The 20,679-nt window shown below is 62.3% G+C and overlaps 1 protein-coding gene across 4 annotated transcripts; it reads right to left on the bottom strand.

The window, feature by feature from the left end:
- Positions 1-17: 17 nt before the first annotated feature.
- On the bottom strand, positions 18-19,592 carry LOC101533929 (ras-related protein Rab-40C). 4 transcript variants are annotated; one of them, XM_058680402.1, is made up of 16 exons: positions 19,450-19,592; positions 17,456-18,139; positions 16,226-16,357; positions 16,007-16,127; positions 15,067-15,193; positions 14,164-14,317; positions 13,938-14,049; positions 13,725-13,805; positions 13,356-13,470; positions 12,444-12,505; positions 10,516-10,678; positions 2,883-2,943; positions 2,436-2,496; positions 1,543-1,620; positions 1,200-1,422; positions 18-885 (listed from the first exon to the last, which is right to left on the bottom strand). In XM_058680402.1, the coding sequence occupies exons 1-16, from the start codon at positions 19,524-19,526 to the stop codon at positions 605-607; spliced, it is 2,532 nt and encodes an 843-aa protein (XP_058536385.1). In that variant the 5' UTR covers positions 19,527-19,592; the 3' UTR covers positions 18-604. The 4 variants fall into 4 exon arrangements, with proteins under 4 accessions (XP_058536385.1, XP_058536386.1, XP_058536388.1 ...); XM_058680403.1 differs by lacking the exon at positions 13,725-13,805; XM_004596594.2 differs by lacking the exons at positions 18-885; positions 1,200-1,422; positions 1,543-1,620; ... (1 more) ...; positions 2,883-2,943; positions 10,516-10,678 and adding an exon at positions 11,744-12,278.
- Positions 19,593-20,679: the final 1,087 nt, after the last annotated feature.

The following is a 20,679-nucleotide window of genomic DNA, read 5'->3' as shown; positions in this document are numbered from 1 at the left end:
CACAGAGCAGGAGAGGCTCCAGGAACCACGTTTACTGTACAAACAGCGAGAAGATCCGAGGCGCCAGGCTGTAACTCAGGTAGTGTCGACTCCTCAGAAGCCCACTGCCCGCTGCCCAGGGGTGAGGGCAGGAGGTAGACATGAGCACCAGGGAGACTGTGGCGGGCTTGGGGATCCCGTCCCCAAGGGGGGCAACAGTGGATGGCTTCAGGAGGGGCTAGGCCCTGCTGTCCCTCGCAGGTCCTCGAGAACGGGGTGTCCACCAAGCCGGGAACAGTCACTTGTTGGGACACAGCTGAGGTCAGAGGTTGGCAGACGCCACGGCACAGGGTGGAGGCAGGGTACTGTCAGCCCCGTGTGCCCAGGGACAACGCCCCTGCAGCTGGGCTCAGTGTGAGACACTGCCAGAGGCCCCCCACCCCGGCCCATGCATCCCCCTTCCCCGATGAGGGGCCGAGCTCAGTGCAGGCCAGGCCCCCAGAACCACGTGGCTAAGGAGGGGGGCAGGTCCGGCCCAGCGGCCCTGTGCCTGCGGCCTCCCGGGCAGGGCCCTGTGGCCAGTGTGCCCTGCCAAGTCCTGGTCCTGCGGGCAAGCCGGCTCCTGCTAGGAGATCTTGCAGTTGTTGCGGGAGCAGTTCTGGGGCGGGCTCTGCGGAGGCCGGATGGACTTGGAGCGCTTGAGGCTGCTGCCCTTGCTGCTGCTGCCAGCGGTGCTGCTGGCCAGTGAGTAGGAGCGTCCGTGCATCATGACAGCGTTCATGCCGTTAGCCATCGAGAAGGACTTGAGGTGGCTCTTGATGGTGACGGGCAGTGGCAGCTTGTCAATGAGGTGCACGGGGGTGCAGGAGACAATGGCACGGCAGCACAGGTCCTGCAAGCTGAACACTGTCGGCCGGGATCAGTCAGGGTCAGCCGGGCATGGGGTGCAGCCTGCACCCCTCGTCCCCAGCACCCTGTCCTGTGGCCACCCACTTTCCCAGCATGAGGTCTTGGGGCTGGCCCAAGGAGTTGACATAAACTGGCGGGCTATGCACAGCCGCCACACCCGTCGACCTGGTTGATCCCGCTCACAGTAAACACCGGCCCAAGAAGGCCGGGGTGACAGCACAGCACCCCAGGCAGGCAGCTGAGGCAGCACCCCCCACCCCTGCACTTGAGGGCTAGCAGGAGGCTGCAACCGCCGCATCCCCTGCGCCCACCTCGGTTGGGCCGCCAGATCTTCTCCATGCCGTGCCGCATGAGCACGATGCGTGACAGCTCCGTGAAGGACTCAGTGACGTTGAAGTTGCACAGGGGGCTGACCTCGAAGAAGGTCATGCAATTCTTCTCGGCGTAGGCGCGTGCCTGCTCTGTGGGCACCTGCCGCTTGAAGGCCAGGTGCAGCCGGTTCCCGACCAGGATCCGGGGGACCCCAGGGGCGTGCTAGGGAGGGCATGGAGTCAGGAAGCGCTCCCACCCCCCACCCCTCGGAGCTCTGCCATCGGGCCCAGCCCTTGTCCCCCACTACCCTGGGTGGCACAGCTGGGCACATGGGACACCTACCTCATCAATCTCCTTGATCCACCGGTCGATGCCGTCGAAGGACCAGCGGTTGGTGATGTCATACACCAGCAGAATGCCCTGCCAGGCACAAGGGGTGACCCACTGCTCATGGGCCCAGGATGAGGGGACCTGGGGTAGAAGCTGTCGCTCGCCCAGGGCATGACAAGCTGAGCACCTTCCCTCTGTGGTCTCAGGTTGGTTTGTGTGAAAGGAAGAGACGCAGGAGGGCCCTCCCGCCAGGCCAGCAGGAGGCACTGGGACCTGGTCTGTCACTCCCCTAGACACCATTACTTGGGGCCCAGCTCCAGGCAGCTGGCATCTGTGGGAAATACAACCCCCCACCGCTACAACAGGCCCATCCTTGGCCTGGCTCCCCAATTCCACCCTGAGGAGCCTCCATGGTCAAGGAGCACTCCACGACAGCCCAGGGACAGACTAGGGTCTGGTGGGTGAGGAGTGGCAGGATTCAGGCCAGAGCGGGCCCTGCACACTGTGCGGAAAGCTCCCACACTTGACTCTGAGGTGCCAGCCTCGCACCCTCTGCAGACCAGCCCTCTGTGCTCTGACCAGTCCTCTCTGCTCTAATCCAGGGCCAGTGTACACCCACACACACCCACACACACATCAGAACTGACTGTACCAAAGGCATAGGGCCCTTCCGGGCAGCTGCTGCACACAGTATCAAGTATGCTGAGCAGCCCCAGCATTTTGAGGGGGTATGGGCAGACCCAAGGAAGTCATATCTCATTTCTGGACTCAGGTGAGAGGCCCTTAGAGTGACGCTGTGCAGCGAGCTCTGGGCTTGGCTGAGAGCAGGGGAGGAGGCCTCCAGGGGACGGGCTCCCCACAGGGAGCAGCTGCAGGACAGGAAGGGTAGACAGTGGTGACCTTACCTGAGCACCCCTCGAGTAGGACCTGAAGATGGTACAGAACCTGCCCTGGCCCGACGTGTCCCTGGAAAACATGGGTCATCAGCAGGCCAGCGGGCAGGAGCCAGGGCAGGGCCCTCCCAGCCTAGGAGTCCCCACTCTGACCAGCCCCCTTCCGCCAGGGCCACCAGCTCTGGGGATTGAGCTTCATGGTGAGATACCAGACCAGGCCAGGGAGGCCACGGTCATCATGGACATAGCCTCAGTGGGCAGAAAGCTGAGAGCTGGGCCCAGGCAGAGTAAGATGCCCACAGACTGAGACAGGACACCCATGGCCTAAGATGGGGGAACTTGTGAACTGAGAAATGGGGGGTCCACAGACTAAGATTGGGGGGGGCATGGACTGAGTGGGGGGTCCCTGCAAGTGCCTGTAGCCCCCACCCCCATCCTATGGTACAGCAGCCCACTCACCACAGCTCCAGCTTTACCCGCCGTCCGTCCAGCAGGATGGTCGTGGTCTTGTAGTCTATGCCTGAGAGGACACAGGAGCTTAGGCCTTGTGCAAAGACTGGGTCCAAGACCAGCACTGCCAGAGGTACCCACTCCTGAGTGTGTCCCACGCTCCAGCCCCAGTCTGCCCATGCCTGGGCTCCAGGAAGGAGGCAAGTTCTCCCCCAGCTCCACTGACCACACCTACTGCTCTCACGGTCACGGGGGCAGGCAGGTGGAGCCCAAAAGGATGGGCCAGCTCAATGTCACATGGCTGCCTGCGAGCTTCCACAGCAGTAGCAGAGGAGGGAGGAAGTCTCTCAGCTCCCACCTTGATGGACCCTAACCCAAGGGAGCAGATGTCCCCTCACAGATAACATGAGATGTGTGTGTCCCTGTCTGCGTACGTGTGGGTGGCTCTCTCTCTCTGTGGCTGTAATCCTCATCTGGAGGCATGTGTGGGTGGCTCTGTGTGTGTTCCACTGTCTGTCGAGCCCCCTGGTGGTGTACATGGTACTGAGGCTCTCTGGAAAGCAGACAGCCTGATTAGAAACAGGCGAGGGGCCCGTGGGTTAGCACGGGGCAGGACGTGGGGTACATCTAGACTCAGCTGTGCACGAGTCGTGAACCAACCATGGACCCAATGGGTAGGCAGGGGAGTCATAGACCCAAGGACACCCCTGGGGTACTGTGGCCCCAGGCCATGGAGGAGGCAGCAGAGTGGCAAGAAGAACCCAGAGGAGGCCTACAGAATCAGTTTGAGCCAGCACCAGGGAGCCAGCCCCCTCCGACTGCCAATCCTGATTCCAGCCAGTGGGCACCTGGCAGGTACTTGGCCAGCTAGTGTCCTCAGGGGCTGCACCCTGGCATGTTGTGTCACGGGGCACCTCCTGCAGGCCCCACCCCAGCCTCCCACAGAAGCCCACAAGCAAAACCAGCCAAGCAGCCCTAGGCTTGCATGGACATGGTCCAAAAGCTGACCGAGACACTGAAGGCCTCCTGGCATAGCCTCCCTGTATGGGGCAAGCACCGCCCGGCCCTGCAGACCAGCGGCCCCTTCCCATCTGCCCTGACAACTCGCCCTCTCACTGTCAAAGCATGGCCCTCTCCATCTCTAGTTCTACCTCTGACTGTCCCCAGGACAGACTTCCCAGGACCACACAGAAGACAAAACTAGACAGAGGGAGAGATCTTTCAAGGGCCAGAGGCTGAGCTGATCTGAAGCCAGGCAACAGGGGCCTCCTCCAGGTCTCCTGCGTGGGTGCAGGGGCCCACACATTTAGGCCACCCTCCACTGTTTCCCAGGCTACAAGCAGGGAGCCAGGAAGAGTGGAGCTGCTGGGGCTGGAAGCAGGCACTCTGAAACAGGGTGTCCACCCCACAGAGGACAGCGTGAGCCACCGGAGTCCAGGTCCGCCCTGAGCACTGCTCAGAGAAGGTGGAGCCTGCAGCAGCCAGCACACCCACCTGGAAGTGAGCGCGCCAGCTCAGGGCTGGGCTACAGCGAAGTGAACCTTCGGCCCTTGCACATCTCCAGGTCACAGGCCTGATGCCTGCTCAGATTTCCCTGGCTCACACCCCAGATGGCCACGGTGGCCAGAAGCCTGAACTCCACCCAGTCTCCCATGTGCCCTGTAGTGGGAGCTGGATCTGAAGCAGCACCCACATAAGATTCCAGCACTGCAGGTGGCACCTCGCTCATGGCACTCCAGCCCCAGTCTCAATAAACAAACTGACCAGGAAGAAGTCATTGCTCTGGGTGCTCCCAGACATCTGCTGCCCCAGGACAGCTTCCTATGGCGACGGTGGGGACACAGCAGGCTCTGCCACAACACCAAGCCACAGAAAACCACTCCACACTCACGTAGGCCAACCCAGCCTCACAGCACCCAAGTACTTCCCAGAAGCTCACTTATACCCACTGCTTTTTTTTTGCATTTAAGATTTATTTATTATTTATTTGGAAGGCAGAGTCACAAAGAGACAAGAGTCAGAGACCCTCCATCTGCTTATTCACTGTCCAAATGGCCACAGCAGCTAGAGCTGAGCTCATCAGAAGCGTCCTCCGGTCTCCCCACAGGCCCAGGACCCCAAGGCTTTGGCCATGCTCTACTGCTTTCCCAAGCCACAGGCAGGGAGCTGGATGGGACGCGGAGCAGCCGAGAGAAGCAGGGAACTAGATGGGAAGTGGAGCAGCCGGGACAAGCACTGGTGCCCAGATAGGATGCCAGCACAGCTCATGGGTTGTTCCGGATGTTTCCCACATGCCATTGCATCGTCACACAGCCTATAGCAGAAGTGACCCCCCTCCCAGGGGACTGGCAGGTTGCAAGGCAAGGAAGGCACACATGGAACAGCGACTGTCACACAACCGGGTCAAAGAACCCAGAGCCCAGGCCCCCACCCAGCCCTGACAGGCCAGTATCTCCAGGACAAGGCAGGGCTGGGCACCCATCTCAGAGAAGGCCAGCTGGTGGGGACAGAACGACCGCTATGTGTGTGACCCCAGCAGGCTCCCTGCAGCCGCAACTTCCATGCAGAGGCAGGATGCACGGAACCCTGATCTATCACAGGAGGCCCTCATCCCAGCCTGGCCATGGGAGCACAGGAAGCACTGGCAAGCAGCTTTCAGGACAGGAACCACAACCCACCCTGCACAGGCCCACCTCATCCTGGCTGTCAGCACACCCGGCTCTTCCCCCAAAGCCCAGATGCCAGATGGGCCCATCTTAGTTGGGACTCTTGGTTGTGGGATCACAAACAAGTGGCCAGCCAGCGGCCACCGGAGCCGCACAGCTCTAGGGACACAGGACCCAACTGCTCCTGTGTCGAGCAGCCTCCCCAGTACCCCAACACTGTGCCTGTCCCTGTCCACCTCCTGGAGGACTGTCCAACATTCCAACCTCAGCACAGGAATGTCACGGGCCTCTGCTGTGGCACAGCAAGTAAAGCCTCCCCCTGTGGCCCAGGCAGCCCAGTCGCCTGCATCCAGGAGGGCGACCCAGAGGAGGCCATGAGGCCATCTGGGGAATGAACCAGCAGAAGATGTCTGTGTCACTCTACCTTTCAGATCAATTAGCAAATCTTTGAAAAAGAACATGAGGCACCGTAAATACCCAGGGAGCCCAGTGTGGACAGGCAGAGGGCGAGCCCACCAACACTGACAGGCTGACCTCAGGAGGCTGACTCCTGGACACACGGAGCGCTGCTGACCACTTGTGCAACCCAAGCTCCTCCATGGCTTCTCCATGCACTGATGGCCGAGGCCTGGCTCCAGGGCACAGCTTCCTGAGGCTGTGCGGCAACCTGCATGCTGGGGTGAGACCACAGGCACGCCACACAGACCTGCTGTGGCTCTAGGCCTGGACTTCTATTTTTGATTTTGACGTCTACACAGAGGCCAAGGCCAAGTCAGTGCTCAGGGCCAGACCCACTCTCTGCATCCTTCCTGCCACTGCTGGACTCCCGTGGGGCTTCCTTCCTGGAGGTTGTTACATTAGCTCCTCATCCAAGCAGCAAAAATGGTGTGCACAGAAAGCAGCACACAGGGCCCAGTACGATAGCCTAGCAGCTAAAGTCCTCACCTTGAATATGCTGGGATCCCATATGGGCGCTGGTTCTAATCCCGGCAGCTTCACTTCCCATCCAGCTCCCTGCTTGTGGCCGGAAAGCAGTCGAGGACGGCCCAAAGCCTTGGGACCCTGCACCCGCGTGGGAGACCCGGAAGAGGTTCCAGGTTCCCGGCCTTGGATTGGCGCAGCACCGGCCGTTGCGGCTCACTTGGGAAGTGAATCATCAAACGGAAGATCTTCCTCTCTGTCTCTCCTCCTCTCTGTATCTCTTTGTAATAAAAATAAATTAAAAAAGAAAAAAGAAATGTTATCACTAAAAAATAGTAATAATAAAGTAAATAAATAAATAAACCTGGGCCCGGTATGATAGCGTAATGGTTAAGGTCCTCGCCTTGAACGTGCCGGGATCCCATATGGGCGCCGGTTCTAGTCCCGGCAGCTCCACTTTCCATCCAGCTCCCTGCCTGTGGCCTGGGAATGCAGTCAAGGACGGCCCAAAGCCTTGGGACCCTGCACCCGTGTGGGAGACCTGGAGGAAAGAAGTTTCTGGCTCTTGGCTTCAGACCAACGCAGCACTGGCTGTTGCAGCCACTTGGGGAGTGAACCATCAAACGGAAGATCTTCCTCTGTCTCTCCTCCTCTGTGTATATCTGGCTGTAATAAAATGAATACATCTTTAAAAAAAAAAAAAGCAGCACACGGATATCCACCACACGTCCTGCCCACCCACGTGTGTCCACCACACACACGGATATCCACACACACGGATATCCACCACACATCCTGGAGGCGAGTTGGCTGCCTTCTAGATGCTCTGCTCTTCACCTATAAACTTGCTTTCTGAAGTTGAGGGAAGGCCATCTCTCTACCTGACCTTGGGGCAGAGTCATCCCACTCTGAACCTGGGACAGAAATCCGTCCCTACACAGAGCAGGCAGGCACTCCTATGGTCACTGTTTGCCCTCGCTCCTTGTCAGGATCAGCCATGCAAACTGACCTCACTCTGCTTACAGCGCCGACCTCAAAGGGTCACGGGGAGTGGGGGAAGGGGCGATGAAGAGAGAGGAGTCACGCGGACACTGGCTGGCCCACCTCAATGCCCCACCAGCTCCCAGGACCAGCTGACTCAACCTTGAACCCTCTCTGACTTCCAGGCCGAGGCCGTGGTGCTGTAGAGGCTTCCCTCATGGCACTTCCCTGGCTCACCACACTGTGCTCTCAAGGCCTCTTTCCTGTTGCCCTCAGGGTTCTCGAGGGCCGCATCCCAACACTTGAGAAGGAGAGGACTGTGTAACTGGGCAGAAGATGTGGGGGTGGGCCGGGCTGGAGGTGGGAGCTGGGGAAGAGGGCAACACAGGTGGTCAGAGCTGGGGGACTCCAGAGCTCCCCCATGTCTCCCAGGGACAGCGCAGCCATGGGCTCAGCCTCCCTCACAGGGATTTCAGAGAACCTCTCGGCAGGGAGCCTGCACGCCATCTGCTGCACGCAGCAGGGGTCAGTGGTCAGTGTTCAGTCACCAGGACCTCCGGGGGGTGATGGGACCAGAAACTGGCACCTGGCATCAGGGAGGAAGACCATACCCAGCAAGGACATGACACGACACATACGCCCACACCAAGGACACACTGTGACACATACGACGTTCACAGCAAGGACACACCACAACATGCATGCCCACACCAGGGACATGTGACACACACGACACAAACATCCACACTAGGACATGCCGTGACACACGCCTCCACACCAAGGACATGAAACACACATCTATACCAAGGACACGCTCTGACACACACAACGTCCACACCAAGGACACGCTGCGACACACACCTCCACACCAAGGACACACGACACACACATCCACACCAAGGACACGCCGTGACACACACGTTCAGACAGAGCACCAGGCCAGAGGGAGGCTTAAGAGAGCCTGCACGTGGGCATCGCACAGCCTCACAGGCTGAGCCTACACTGAGGACAAGCAGCAGCAGCCACAGAGGCTCAGCACCCCTGGAATTCGCACTTGGCAGGCTGAGGGGGACGAATTTCAAGTCTAACAAGAAACCTCTACACCCATCCAACGACCCACAAGAGCTAGAGTCCAGACTAAGCACACAGCCCACCATAGTACCCCCAAGCAGAGGCAGAGCAGGCAGCTCGAGGGTTCCCCAGAGGACAGGGGCAGCAGAGTGAGCCGGCACTTCCCTCCTGTGCCCCAGGGGCCATCTGGGGTCTCTCCAGACCAGAGGTGGCCAGCCAGCAGCAGGGCTCCAGGCCCACTGCTAACCCACAGGTCCCTGTGGGCACACCTGTGTGCCTGTGGAACAAGCCAGACCAGACCGGGCAGAGGACAGGTCTGGGCTACACCTCTACCTGGGGGGGAGCGGTCCTGCCACCCAGGGCAGCAGGCAAGTCTGGGCTGAGACGAGCCACCTGGGAGGGTGCACACCACTGGCCCCAGCTGCTCACCAGCTTGAGAGCCCTGGGAAGGCAATAGGGCCATCACTACAGCTCCGGCCACGTGGCTGCCTGGGGAGTGAACCAACGGATGCAAGATTCTTTTTTTTTTTTTATAAAGATTTATTTATTTTTACTACAAAGTCAGATATACAGAGAGGAGGAGAGACAAAGAGGAAGATCCTCCATCCCATGATTCACTCCCCAAGTGAGCCGCAACGGCCAGTGCTGTGCCGATCCGAAGTTGGGAACCTGGAACCTCTTCCGGGTCTCCCACGCGGGTGCAGGGTCCCAATGCACTGGGCCATCCTCGACTGCTTTCCCAGGCCACAAGCAGGGAGCTGGATGGGAAGTGGAGCTGCTGGGATTAGAACCAGCGCCCATATGGGATCCCGGGGCTTTCAAGGCGAGGACCTTAGCCGCTAGGCCACGCTGCCGGGCCCGGATGCAAGATTCTTTCCCACTGTCACTGGCATTCCATAGGAATACTGGTTGCAGTCCTGGCAGTTCCACTTCTCTTCAGTTCCCAGTTTGTGGCCTGGGAACGGCCCAAAGGCTTGGGACCCTGCTCCCATGTGGGAAACCAAGAAGCAGCTCCTGGATCCTGGCTTCAGATCAGCTCAGCTCCAGCCGTTGTGGCCACTTTGGGAGCAAATCACTGAATAGAAGAGCACCCTGGAAATAAACTTCAAACGAGGGCCCGGCGCCATGGCCTAGTGGCTAACGTCCCCACTTTGAATGCACCGGGATCCCATATGGGCATCAGTTCTAATCCCAACAGCTCCACTTTCCAGCCAGCTCCCTGTTGTGACCTGGGAAAGCAGTCGAGGACGGCCCAAAGCCTTGAGACCCTGCACCTGCGCAGGAGACCTGGAAGAAGTTCCTGGCTCCTGGCTTTGGATCGGCGCAGCACCAGCCAATGTGGCCACTTGGGGAGTGAATCATCAGACGGAAGACCTTCCTTTCTGTCTCTCGTCCTCTCTGTATATCTGACTTTGCAATAAAAGTAAATAAATCTTAAAACAAAAAATAAAACTTTAAACTAGACAGCCAAACACACTTCCACGGGCTCAAGCTGGACCAGTGTAGTGTCACAAACAACCAACAGAGCTGACTCTCAGGCCAGCCTCCTGAGGCCGCACCCGCCCAAGTCAGCCCGCAGGGCCCTGGACAGTCAGTTGCAAGCGCAGCACCTCCGGGGTTGGGGCCGGCCTTGCTGCCCACTCCGAGCCGTCAGACAGGCCCTACCGGAGCCGGAGCGATAGACAGCCCCGAGCCGCTGCTGAAGCAACCCACGCAACCGGGAGCTCCATGCATGTTCCGGGTGCGAGCTGGGTGTGCGCGTCTCCCGCACGGTGCCCTCTGCCGGGGCGCCCACCACCTGCCTTGGCTTCCCGCCCCGGAGGGGCCCCCCAACATCCCGCCCGGCCCCCGGACATCCCACCCAGTTCCCGGCCCCCGACATCCCGCCCAGCCCCCCGGCCCCCAACTCCCCGGCCCCCCGACGTCCCGCCTCCCGCCTCCCCGGCCCCCCAACATCCCGCCAAGCCCCCCGACATCGCACCCCCCGCCTCCCCGGCCCCCACCGTTGCTGTAGGCGTACGGCGACTCGGACGCGCCGTCCTGCAGGCTCTCCAGGATCTCGCCCTTGCCCACGTCGCTGTCGCCCACCAGCAGGAACTTGAGCAGGTAGTCGTAGCTCTTGACCGGGCTGCCCTGGGTGCCCATCCTGCCCGCGGCCGGCCGGACCTGCGGGGACCGGGGCGGCTGAGGTGAGCGGGCCCGCCCAGCTCGGCCCGCTCGGCCGGCCGCCGCCCGGCTCCCCACGGCCTCACCTCCGCCTCGCCGCCGCCGCCCCGCAGCTTCCCGCACAGGCCGCGTCGCGCCGCACCGCCCCCGGCCGTGCCGCCGCCATTGGCCTCCGGTCGCCCTTGCTCAGAGACCCATTGGTTGGGCCGCTCGTCCGTCAGCGCCGCCCCGCCTCGCAGTGCCCCTCACAGCCCCGCCCCGCCTTCTCGCCGCCGCCATTGGACGGCCGGCGCCCACTTCCCCAGCGCCATTGGACCACTCATCCGTCCGTCCTTCGCGCCCACCCCGCCCCCAGTGTTTTCCGCACAGCTTCAGGAGGCTACGAACACTCCGCCTAGTCAGCGTCGCCATTGGCCGCTCGCCTCCCGAGCCTCGGAAACTACTGGCCCGCCGACCTGTCCATCAGAGCCGCAAGGCATCCTGGAGCCACTCGGCTCCCACCCTCGAGCTGTCAACTCTCGCGCTGTCACCGCGGCCGCGCGTCGACCATGCCCCGCCCCCTCCTCAGGCTGGCCAATGAAGAGCTCGCGATCCCGAGCCGACCGGCGGCACCGCCCTGGGAGCGCGGAGGCGGGATTTCCGCTCGGGGGCCTGGCTGCGGCGGCTCCTCTTAGGGTCCGGCCCCCGAGCACAGGCCGGCCCCGCCATGCCAAGGCCCTCAGCGGGGGCAGCCGCGACTGGTGTTGCGGCCCCGGAAGGCAGGGGCAGGGACGGAAAGGGACTTGGCCTCCTGGGGCCAGGACGCACTCTCCCCTGCCTGAGGCCCCGTGCCCCAGCTCATGAGTGGGGGACACGGGGAAGGTCCTAGCGACTGCACCCCAACTCCCCAGGGGTGATGTCTGGAGGCGGTGCGGCGGCGCGGAGCTTTGCGCAGTACCGGCGAGGCAGTTGCTGGCCGACGACTGTCTGATCCCCGCCTCCCCGACCCACTGCCCACAGGAGCCGCCACTGCACACACAGGAGGTTTTATTGTTACCACAGGGGACACAGGGCCAGGGCTGCACCAGTGTCCTCATGCCCACAGCGCAGGCCCCTGCCTTGGCATCTCTGGCCATCCCCCTAAGCTGCCCCGCCACAGGCCACAGGATCGCCTACCCTGAACAGGCGATGACAGGGAAGCTCGGCCCATTCCCAGAGGCCTGGGCGGCACAGGGCAGCCAGCTAGGGGCAGCTGGCCTCCTGAGGCGGCTCCAACCACATAACCCTGGCCGTCACAAACCGATGTCAGGCAGCACCCAAACCCACGTGCTCCAGCGTTCTCCATGGCTGCCTCAGCCCCCACCCAGGCGGTCCAGGCTGGCCAGGGCTTCTGCCCCCCCCACAGCCTGCAGGCCACCCAGGTGCCACGCGCAGGGCCCGGTCAGGAGCGCAAGCTGCAGGCCTTCTCTCAGTCCTGCTGGTCCCCTCTCTGTCTCCAGGGGTAGATGAGCTCCCCTAAGAACAGCTTGCGGCACAGCGTGCCCCAGGAGTGCGTGGGGTGGCAGCCACAGCTGGGCAGGCCGTAGATGCGCACCACGTGGCTGTAGGGCAGCGGGTTGGTCTGGAAGGACAGGAAGGGCTCAGTAGGTGGGCTGCACCCCACAATGTACTCAGCTCCCAGGGCTCCTGCAGGGTACAGTGCCCAGGACATGCTGAGACAGAGGACCTGTACGCCAAGGTAGTGGAGGACAGATGCCAAGCCCGTCCACCTGCCCACCAGTCTTACCTGCATCAGGAGGCGGAGGGGCCTGCTGGCCACAGGCTCCAGGACACGGAACTTCACACCAACTGCAAGGGAACAGGTGATTGGCAGGGAGGGCGCACAATCCCAGGCCCACAGTGCACGGCTCCCTTCTCTTCCTGCCTGCCTGGCCATGGCAGAGCTCCCCGCCTAGCAGATATAAGGCCCCAGGCAGTACCCTCCATGGCCCCGGGCAATACCCCTATGGCCCCGGGTAGTACCCCCGTGGCCCCGCGCAGTACCCCCGTGGCCCTGGGCCGTACCCTCCATGGCCCCGCGCAGTACCCCCGTGGCCCCGGGCCATGGCCTGTACTAGCCCTGTACTTCACTGAGCTTCCTGGCTGTGCCTCTGGGGACAGCAGAGATGGCTTGAGCACTGGGTCTTTGCCACCCAGTCAAGTGACATAGACCAAGTTCCCAGAGCAGGAGGCAGGGGTCAGCCCCGTGCTAGGGACAAAGCTGTCCCTTTTCTGCAGGGATGGGGCAGGATGCTTGCTGGGGGGCCAACTCAGGGACCCACCACACCCCCACCTTCAGTGAGGGCAGCTGGGGCCAGCGGCTGGTGACAGCAAGGACTGTTGTTCCTATGTGAGCTGCCCTATGTCAGCCTCAGGCCAAGGCCAGGAGCACAGGGTGACAAACACCCCAGGGTCAGTAGGGCGTGATCCCTGATGGCCATGGCAATACCCGCCTGCAGAAGGGTCAGCAGGGCTGGACACGCCATCACCACCCCTCACTCACACTTGCACAGCACAGCCTGCCCAATCACACCTGCACCTGGGACAGCAGCTGACAGCAGCCTTGGGACCTGGGCTCCTGGCTCTGGCCTCACCCAGCTCCTCACCCAAGGACACCTGGCCTGCCCAGCCCACGGCATGTCCCCAGCAGTGTGCTCACCTGCCAGCCTGTAGGGCCGGCACAGTCTCAGGCCCAGCGAGTAGAATGGCAGGGAGTTGATGAGGTCCACCAGCAGATGGATAAGGCCCTGCACAGCAATCACCAGGAGCCGGAGCTGCGACACAGGGACCCGGGGCCATAGTGGACACATCTGCCCCAGGAGCCATCCTCCAGGCCCAGCCACTGTGAGCCCAGGACAAGGCCACCTGGGCCACGGGCTGAGGCTAGGACCTGAAGGTGGAGACAGCCTTACCAGGGTCGGCTGGAAGCAGCAGCAGGCAGACCTCCTACCAGCAGTGGCATAGGGCCCAGTGGGAGGTGGGGGCTGTCTACAGCTGCTGGCACCCAGAGCCCCCCATGCCTGCTCACCAGGGTGAACACGAGGTAGTACAGGGCCGTGGTGGGCAGCAGGAAGAGGAGGATGGTGAAGAGCAAAGTCCCAATGAACAGCTGTGGGCACAAGGGGGCCACACCAGGCATCAGAGGGTTCTGCCAGCGGACCCTGGGTCCTTGTTGGTCTGAGGAACACACAGCAGGGAACAGACACGCCACATGGGCACCACAGGCTGGCACTGCCCCCACCTGGTCAAGGTCGTAGGAGCAGGAGTCGACGCGCTGCCGCAGAACATTCCACTTCTTCCCGCGGAAGAGGCGCCAGAGGGAAGACAGGCCACAGATCTTGAGGTGGTACAGTCTGCCGCCAAAGGGCAGGCGGTTAGGGCGGGGCTGGGCAGAGCTCCTCCTCCAACACTGCCCACCACGGTCCGAGGCCCTGCCCCACGCTTCCCTCCTGTTCCTCCATGCCCACCTGGCCCCATAGACGTAGAAGCAGTAGATGTGGAAGGTGAGCAGGGCAATGAGGTCCGACAGGATGGACAGAGCTACCGTGAGCCCCAGGCAGGCTGAGAGGCCTACGTGCCACAGGATGCGCTCGATGAAAGGCGACATGAGGTGGATGTAGCCTGGCAGAACAATGGCCTTCAGGACAGCACCCGGGGGGTCCTAAACCCTGGAGTACTCCCTCTGGGTGGGCACCTGAGCTTCAGGGAGATGGAAGTACCAGCTCCAGGACTGGACTCAACCCTGGCCTGGTAGAGGGCTTCACACACACACAGCAAATCTCACAAACACACAGGGATCTCACACACACACAGGCTTCACACACACACACACAGAGGGGATCTCACACACACAGAGGCTCACACACACACACAGGGATCTCACACGGGGATCACACACACAGGGAATCACACACAGGGGATCTCACAAACACACAGGGATCTCACACACAAAGGCCATCACACACACACACAGGGCTTCACACCCACAGAGTATCTCACACACACAGGCTTCACACACGGGATCACACACACATAGGATCTCACAAACACAGGGGATCTCACATACACAGGCTTCACACACACAGGGGATCTCACACGCACACAGGCTCACACACAGAGAATCACACACACACATACGGGGATCACACACACAGGGCTTCACACATACACAGGGATTCACACACACAGGCCATCACACACACACACAGGCCATCACACAGGGGATCTCACACACACAGGGAATCACACACACAGGGGATCACACACACAGGGCTTCACATACACACATGTACGCGTACAAAGGCGCACACACACACGAGAGTACCCGGGCAATGATGCCCTGCTTCCCATGCCCTGTGCCAGGAACTCACTGATCCACAGGTGGATGTGGTACAGGAAAAAGCGACCCAGCACCTGGTCCAGTGCACGATTCATCTTGAGCCCTGCAGGCGCACCCATGAGCCACTGCAGCAAGTGCTGCAGCTCCTCAGCCACATGCTGCAAGACACAGGGCACATGTTAGGTAGGGCTGGGTCCAGCATGCACCCCTACCCGTCCTAACTGGGGCTCTAGCTACAGCCGGCCAGTCAGGGCAGGGCAAAGTGGACCCAGCCTCCTTCCTCCAGGGTCTGGGCAGCCTCTCTGAGCCCTGGGCTGCTGGAGGCCTCCCAGCAGGCCCCGTCACCTGAAGCCCTGTAGGGGAGCCTGCAGGCGAAGTCCTCCTCTGGCCCTGCCCACCACACAGAGGACATGGGCTCTGAGGGACCCAGGGCCCTAGGAAGAACGCCGAGGTGAGAGCCAGAGGTGGCAGAGAGACCTGCAGGGCAACCAGGGAAGCTGGGCCATGGCCCCCTGGGAGTGCCCAGAACCCAGCGGAGCACCAGGCAGCAGAGGGGGCGGTGCGGGGTTAGGGTTAAGGTTATAGGATGAGGAGCTCCAGGCGCCACTCTCAGAACTCTGAGCTGAACCTAACCGGCTTCAGCTGAGGCCTCCTCACACACAGAACTCATTCAATATTTAAGGGGCAAGCACATGGCAGGAGCAATTACATATTTATGCTGTGAGCAACTCTGCAGAGCGAGGCCTGGGCAGGGGCTGGCCCCAAGACAGGATGCTTTCAAGACCCCTTCCCCCAGGGGCTGGGCACAAGGAGGCCCTGGCAACCATCCTTCCTCAGGGAGGAACCCAGCAAGTGGCACAACTACCCCAGGGGCAGCATGGAAACGCAAAAAGGGAGGGGTGGGTGGCCCCCTTGAGCCACACGGCCCCAGGCTGGTTCACTGTGCCTAAGAGTCCCACCCAGGCACTCACGTCGGCCGCAGGGACGAGCGCCTCAGCCAGTTGCCCGATGCGGTTCTCCTTGTGGAGCCAGGACAGCAGGGTGAGGCCAAGGGCCACATCCAGCAGCATGGAGACCAGCATGTCAGCCTTCCTGGCAGGGTGGCAGGAATGGTAAGGAGGCCGAGGCCCAGCCTGAGCTGGGGCGGGGGTCACAGCCCACCTCCAGGAGGGGACCCGGCAGGCCCACACCTCATCCGCTGGGTGGGGTCCTCAGCCTTGTGGGTGCTGCACACAAACGTGAGGTGCTGCAGCCGGTGTCGTAGCTGCTCACACGTGGAGAGCTTGCTCGTGAGGAAGGACACGGGCCACAGCCGGGATGCCCTGTGTGGGAGAAGCCAGCCAGGAGCAGGCACTGAGCACAGGGCAGCCAGGAAGGACAAACACACGAGAGGCCCCACAAAGGGCCAGCAAGGTGCACAGCGGCGTCCAGTGGTCTCCCTGGGCCTGGAGCCTGACCTCGTCCCCTCTCAGCCCCTCCCAGGGCCCTCCCAGGGCCAGGGTCAGATCTGCAGCAGGCCTACAGTAGGGAACTGACCCATGGCCCAGCAAGGCTGTCCAGGAGGCCCAGTGTTGAGGAGGAAGTGGGGACACAGTGGTCACCCCGAAGCCTGGCCCCTCAGAACAAGCACCGGTGTCAGCAGCCGGACACCAACTCCAGGATCCAGCCGCAGCAAATGCACCCTGCTCTTCTCCCCATGCCAAGCTGTGAGTGCGAGACACCGCCCGTCCCCTGCCAGCTGGACGGAGCCCACGGCACCACAAGGTAGCCATGGGGCCTCGTGAGCCATGGTGAATGTCAGTGCTCATTGCTGTTACCCCCCACCCCCTGGTAATCCCTGTGCCCGCCAACACTTGGAACCTTTCCCGGCCTGCTGCGAAGTGGCTGGGGGCCTCCCTCTGCCCACAGCGCACCAGGCCTAGGGTCCTCCACCAAGCTCCATCCCCACTAGCTGGGAGGCCCCAACCCTCCCCCGCTCAGCCTCCTAACCCAGGGGCCATTTGGGGGCACTGCCGACACAGAGCCATCTCAGGTCCTCTGTCTGGGGGCAGAGAGCTTCAGCCATGGCCCCGGCCCACAGCTTGGACAGTCCCCTTGGCCAGCCCCAGGTGCAGGGCTGTAGTGACGGCCTCTCCTATGGGCATGGGCACTGACACAGGCCTGGGGCAAGGCCGGGGCAGCGCCCGAGCTGGGCAGCCACAAAGTGGGCAGAATGCACGGCGTGGCCAGCTCTGGCCTGGGAGCATCCTTGGCAGCCCAGGCCCTGGCAGGGGCCAGCAGCCCTGGCCAGTGTCCACTGACTCCCCTGGGCCTCGTGCAGCCACTGCAGCTGCCAGCCATTCTGGCCTCACCCTGGGGGACAGCCACAAGCCCCATGAACTGTCCCTGCCCTCCCCGACACAGGGCCCAGGGCTGCCTACCGACAGGTGCTGAAGGACGCTATCAGGGACAGCAGGCAAGACAGCAGCAGGCACACAGGACCCGAGGCCTGCCGCAGCAGTTCCACCAGGATGCTGGCCTCGACGCCCTCTGACTGCCAATGGCTCAGCCGCACAGGGCCTTCAGCGAAGCGGTCACAGTGGAAGAGCAGCTCGCTGCGCGCCACTGTGTCGAAGACAACGGCCAGGCCCTGGACGCTGGGCATGGCATCCCCCGCCTGGCGGTCCGGCAGCACAGCTGGTGGGTGCAGCTGAGACAGCAGCACCTGGCGCTGGTCATAGAAGACCAGCAGAACTTGGTCCTCATCCATGGCCGCTGACCAGTGGGAAGCCTTGCAGCGCCAGGCCTTGCCGGCCTGCTCCCGACCCAGCCACAACCAGGGCTCGTGGGTAAAGATGGCACTGAGCCCCTCAAGGAAGCAGCCCAGGCTCTTGGGGGGCTCCTGCCGGGGGTGGCACCAGGTGCCCAGCACAGCCAGGCCCACCCGACTGGCCTGCTGCACCTGGGCCAGTAGCTCTTTGACCTGGGCAGGGATGAAGGGGAAGTGTGCGATGGCCAGGATGACAGCACTGCTCTGCTCAGGGACCCAGCGCCCGAGCAGCAGGCCACTGTCAGCCGAGACACAGCACGTGGGGAAGAAGATCTTCAGGACCATGCTGGGCAACCTGCAAGCCAGGAGGGAGGTTCAGGCCGGGCCCTCGCAGCCCGGCTCTGCTCCACAACCTGCCCCAGCCAGCAGCTCATCAGACAGCTGGGAGCCCGCAGCACACAGCCCCTGGATGGGGGCAGTGGGGGACACTGGCGAGGGGACAAGCCCAACATGTCAGTGGTTCAACTGTTTCTCATCTTTGCTGTTACATCTAATGCAGTCAGGGTTTGCTCCATATGTATTCGTATTCTGAGGAGTTAAATGCTCCGTGGTCGGGCCCGGTGGCGTGGCCTAGTGGCTAAAATCCTAGCCTTGAACGCCCCGGGATCCCATATGAGCGCTGGTTCTAATCCCAGCACCTCCACTTCCCATCCAGCTCCCTGCTTGTGGCCTGGGAAAGCAGTCGAGGATGGTCCAATGCATTGGGACCCTGTACCCGCGTGGGAGAACTGGAAGAGGTTCCAGGTTCCCGACTTCGGATTGGCGCGCACCAGCCGTTGCGGCTCACTTGGGGAGTGAATCGTTGGACAGAAGATCTTCCTCTCTGTCTCTCCTCCTCTCTGTATATCTGACTTTGTAATAAAATAAATAAAAATAAATGCTCCATGGTCCATGAGAGCCACTCACCGCAGCAGGTGTGTGGTAACCAACTGCATGCTCTCGTTTTTAACATCCCAGCGCTATAAAAAATGCACGAGTGGGGCCGGTGCTGTGCGGCAGCGGACAAAGCACACTCTGCAGCAGCAGCATCCCGCCTGGGCACCAGCGCGAGCCCGGCTGTGTCTGAGCAAGCAGCGGAGGGTGGCCCAAGGCCTTGGGGGAGGCCCAGAGGAAGCTCCTGGCTCCAGCTGTTGTGGCCACTTGGGGAGTGAACCAGTAGATACAAGATCTTCCTGGCTCTCCTTCTCTCTGTAAATCTGCTTTTCCAATAAAAACAAACAAATCTTAAAAGAAAAAAAAAGTGACACAATATGGGGAGGGCAGGGGAGAGGCAGGAGGAAAACCCAAGAGGTGTGTGTGGCTTGAGCCGGCAGGTTGGCGCCCCGCTGGTCCCAGGGAACCGCTGCTGTCATAGGCCCTGGGACTGCTGGCCAGGGAGTGACTGCGGGGCAGCTGGGCTGGCCGGGGAGTGACTGCGGGGCAGCTGGGCTGGCCGGGGAGTGACTGCGGGGCAGCTGGGCTGGCCGGGCACCGCTGGCTGTCACAAGCCGGGCGCACAGGCTCACCCCGCTGGCCGGGGGTCAGCCAGGCACGGCCATGGCGGCCGCTCCGCGGCTCCCGCACAGGCCCGGGCCGGGCTGGACGGCGGCGCCCGGGGACACTCACCGGTGGCTCCCAGGGCGGACAGCAGCGCTTCCGGGCCCCAACCCCGACTTGGCCGCGCCGCGGGACACCAGCCCCATTTCCGCCCCCTCAGCGCGCGTTGCCGCGCGACGGTCCGGCCCCCAAAGGCTCCCGGGCCGCCCGCCGGCCCCCCGCCCCGGCGTTCCGCGCACTGGTCTGCTCGACTTCCGACTTCCTCCTGGCGCCGGTGTCCCCGCGCTCCCGGGGTCCCCGCAACCGCTGGCCTCGTGCGGGGCCCCAGGTCCCCAGGCTTCCTGAGGGGGCCTCAGGAGTTCGTCTCGCAGGAAGGCTCCCCAGCAGCCCCACCGCAGGAGTTTGTTTGGAGCCCACCTTGTATGTGTGTCCCCACCGCGGGAAGAGAAAGAACTTGAGACCCTAAGTCTAGCCACGTGCCCCCGCCCTAACACCTCCCGGCTGCTCCCACTCTGCCGCCATCTCACCTCCGCCAGGCGCAGGGAAGCAGGGTCTCGGGCACCTCTGAGGCACACACCCTGGCCATGCGCAGCCCGCCCAGCCCGCCCAGCCGCACCCCACCCGCGCCTGCCGGCCTCTGATTAGGACCTGGGCTCAGCCAGGGCAGGGGCCCCAGACCCCGTACTCCTCACCCACAGCAAGACCCGCACCTGGCTGTGTCCATACAATATGGAAGCTGGGACGGGGGCAGGGACACCCACCTGCAGTCTGGCACGTTCCTGGGCATGGCATGGAGGGGCTGAAGGTCCCTGGCTGTGGGCAACAGCAGTCAGGGAGGGCCAGCCTGGGTGGAGACCCTGCAGGCCACCCTGATCACTGGGGGCTGGAATGAGCTGCTGTCAGACCAAGGTGGGTGGTGGAGGTAACAGATTCTTTCTTGGACCTGGAGGGAGCAGTTACCCCTACACAGCCCTCCAAAACCGAGGCAGGTGGCCAGCATGTGAGGAGCTGGGGACCAGGTCCCCCAGGAGTGTGGCCAACCACTCCCTCCCCTGGGCTTGTGAACTGGGAGTGCTGCCCAGCCAAGGTGAGCAAGGTACAGTGTCTTCGGGAGCCCTGGGGGCAGGCCGAGGGGGAGGGGAGCCTCCCAGCCTTTTCCTGGTCCTCCCCAGTGGAGGGCCCTGGCCCGTGACCCACAGCACCCACCCCTGGATGTGCCTCCCATGGCCTTCCGTGGGTGGACGGTTGATGCTGTCATTAACTCAAGTGCTTACTGGTGCAGCCACAGGTCCTGCCTAG

This window comes from Ochotona princeps, chromosome 24, assembly GCF_030435755.1.
Source record: "Ochotona princeps isolate mOchPri1 chromosome 24, mOchPri1.hap1, whole genome shotgun sequence".
Taxonomy (NCBI): Eukaryota; Metazoa; Chordata; class Mammalia; order Lagomorpha; family Ochotonidae; genus Ochotona; species Ochotona princeps.
Note: the sequence above shows the minus strand (reverse complement) of the source record. Positions and strands in the feature narration are given on the sequence as shown.

Bases quoted from the DNA above. Each gene is read 5' to 3' on its own strand.
- LOC101533929 (XM_058680402.1), bottom strand. From the start codon at position 19,526: ATGGGGCTGGTGTCCCGCGGCGCGGCCAAGTCGGGGTTGGGGCCCGGA. The intron at 13,806-13,937 runs GTGGGGGCAGTG...TTGTGCCCACAG, and splicing joins GCTCCTACGACCTTGACCAG to CTGTTCATTGGGACTTTGCT. The intron at 886-1,199 runs GTGGGCGCAGGG...CCCGGCCGACAG, and splicing joins GATCTGGCGGCCCAACCGAG to TGTTCAGCTTGCAGGACCTG.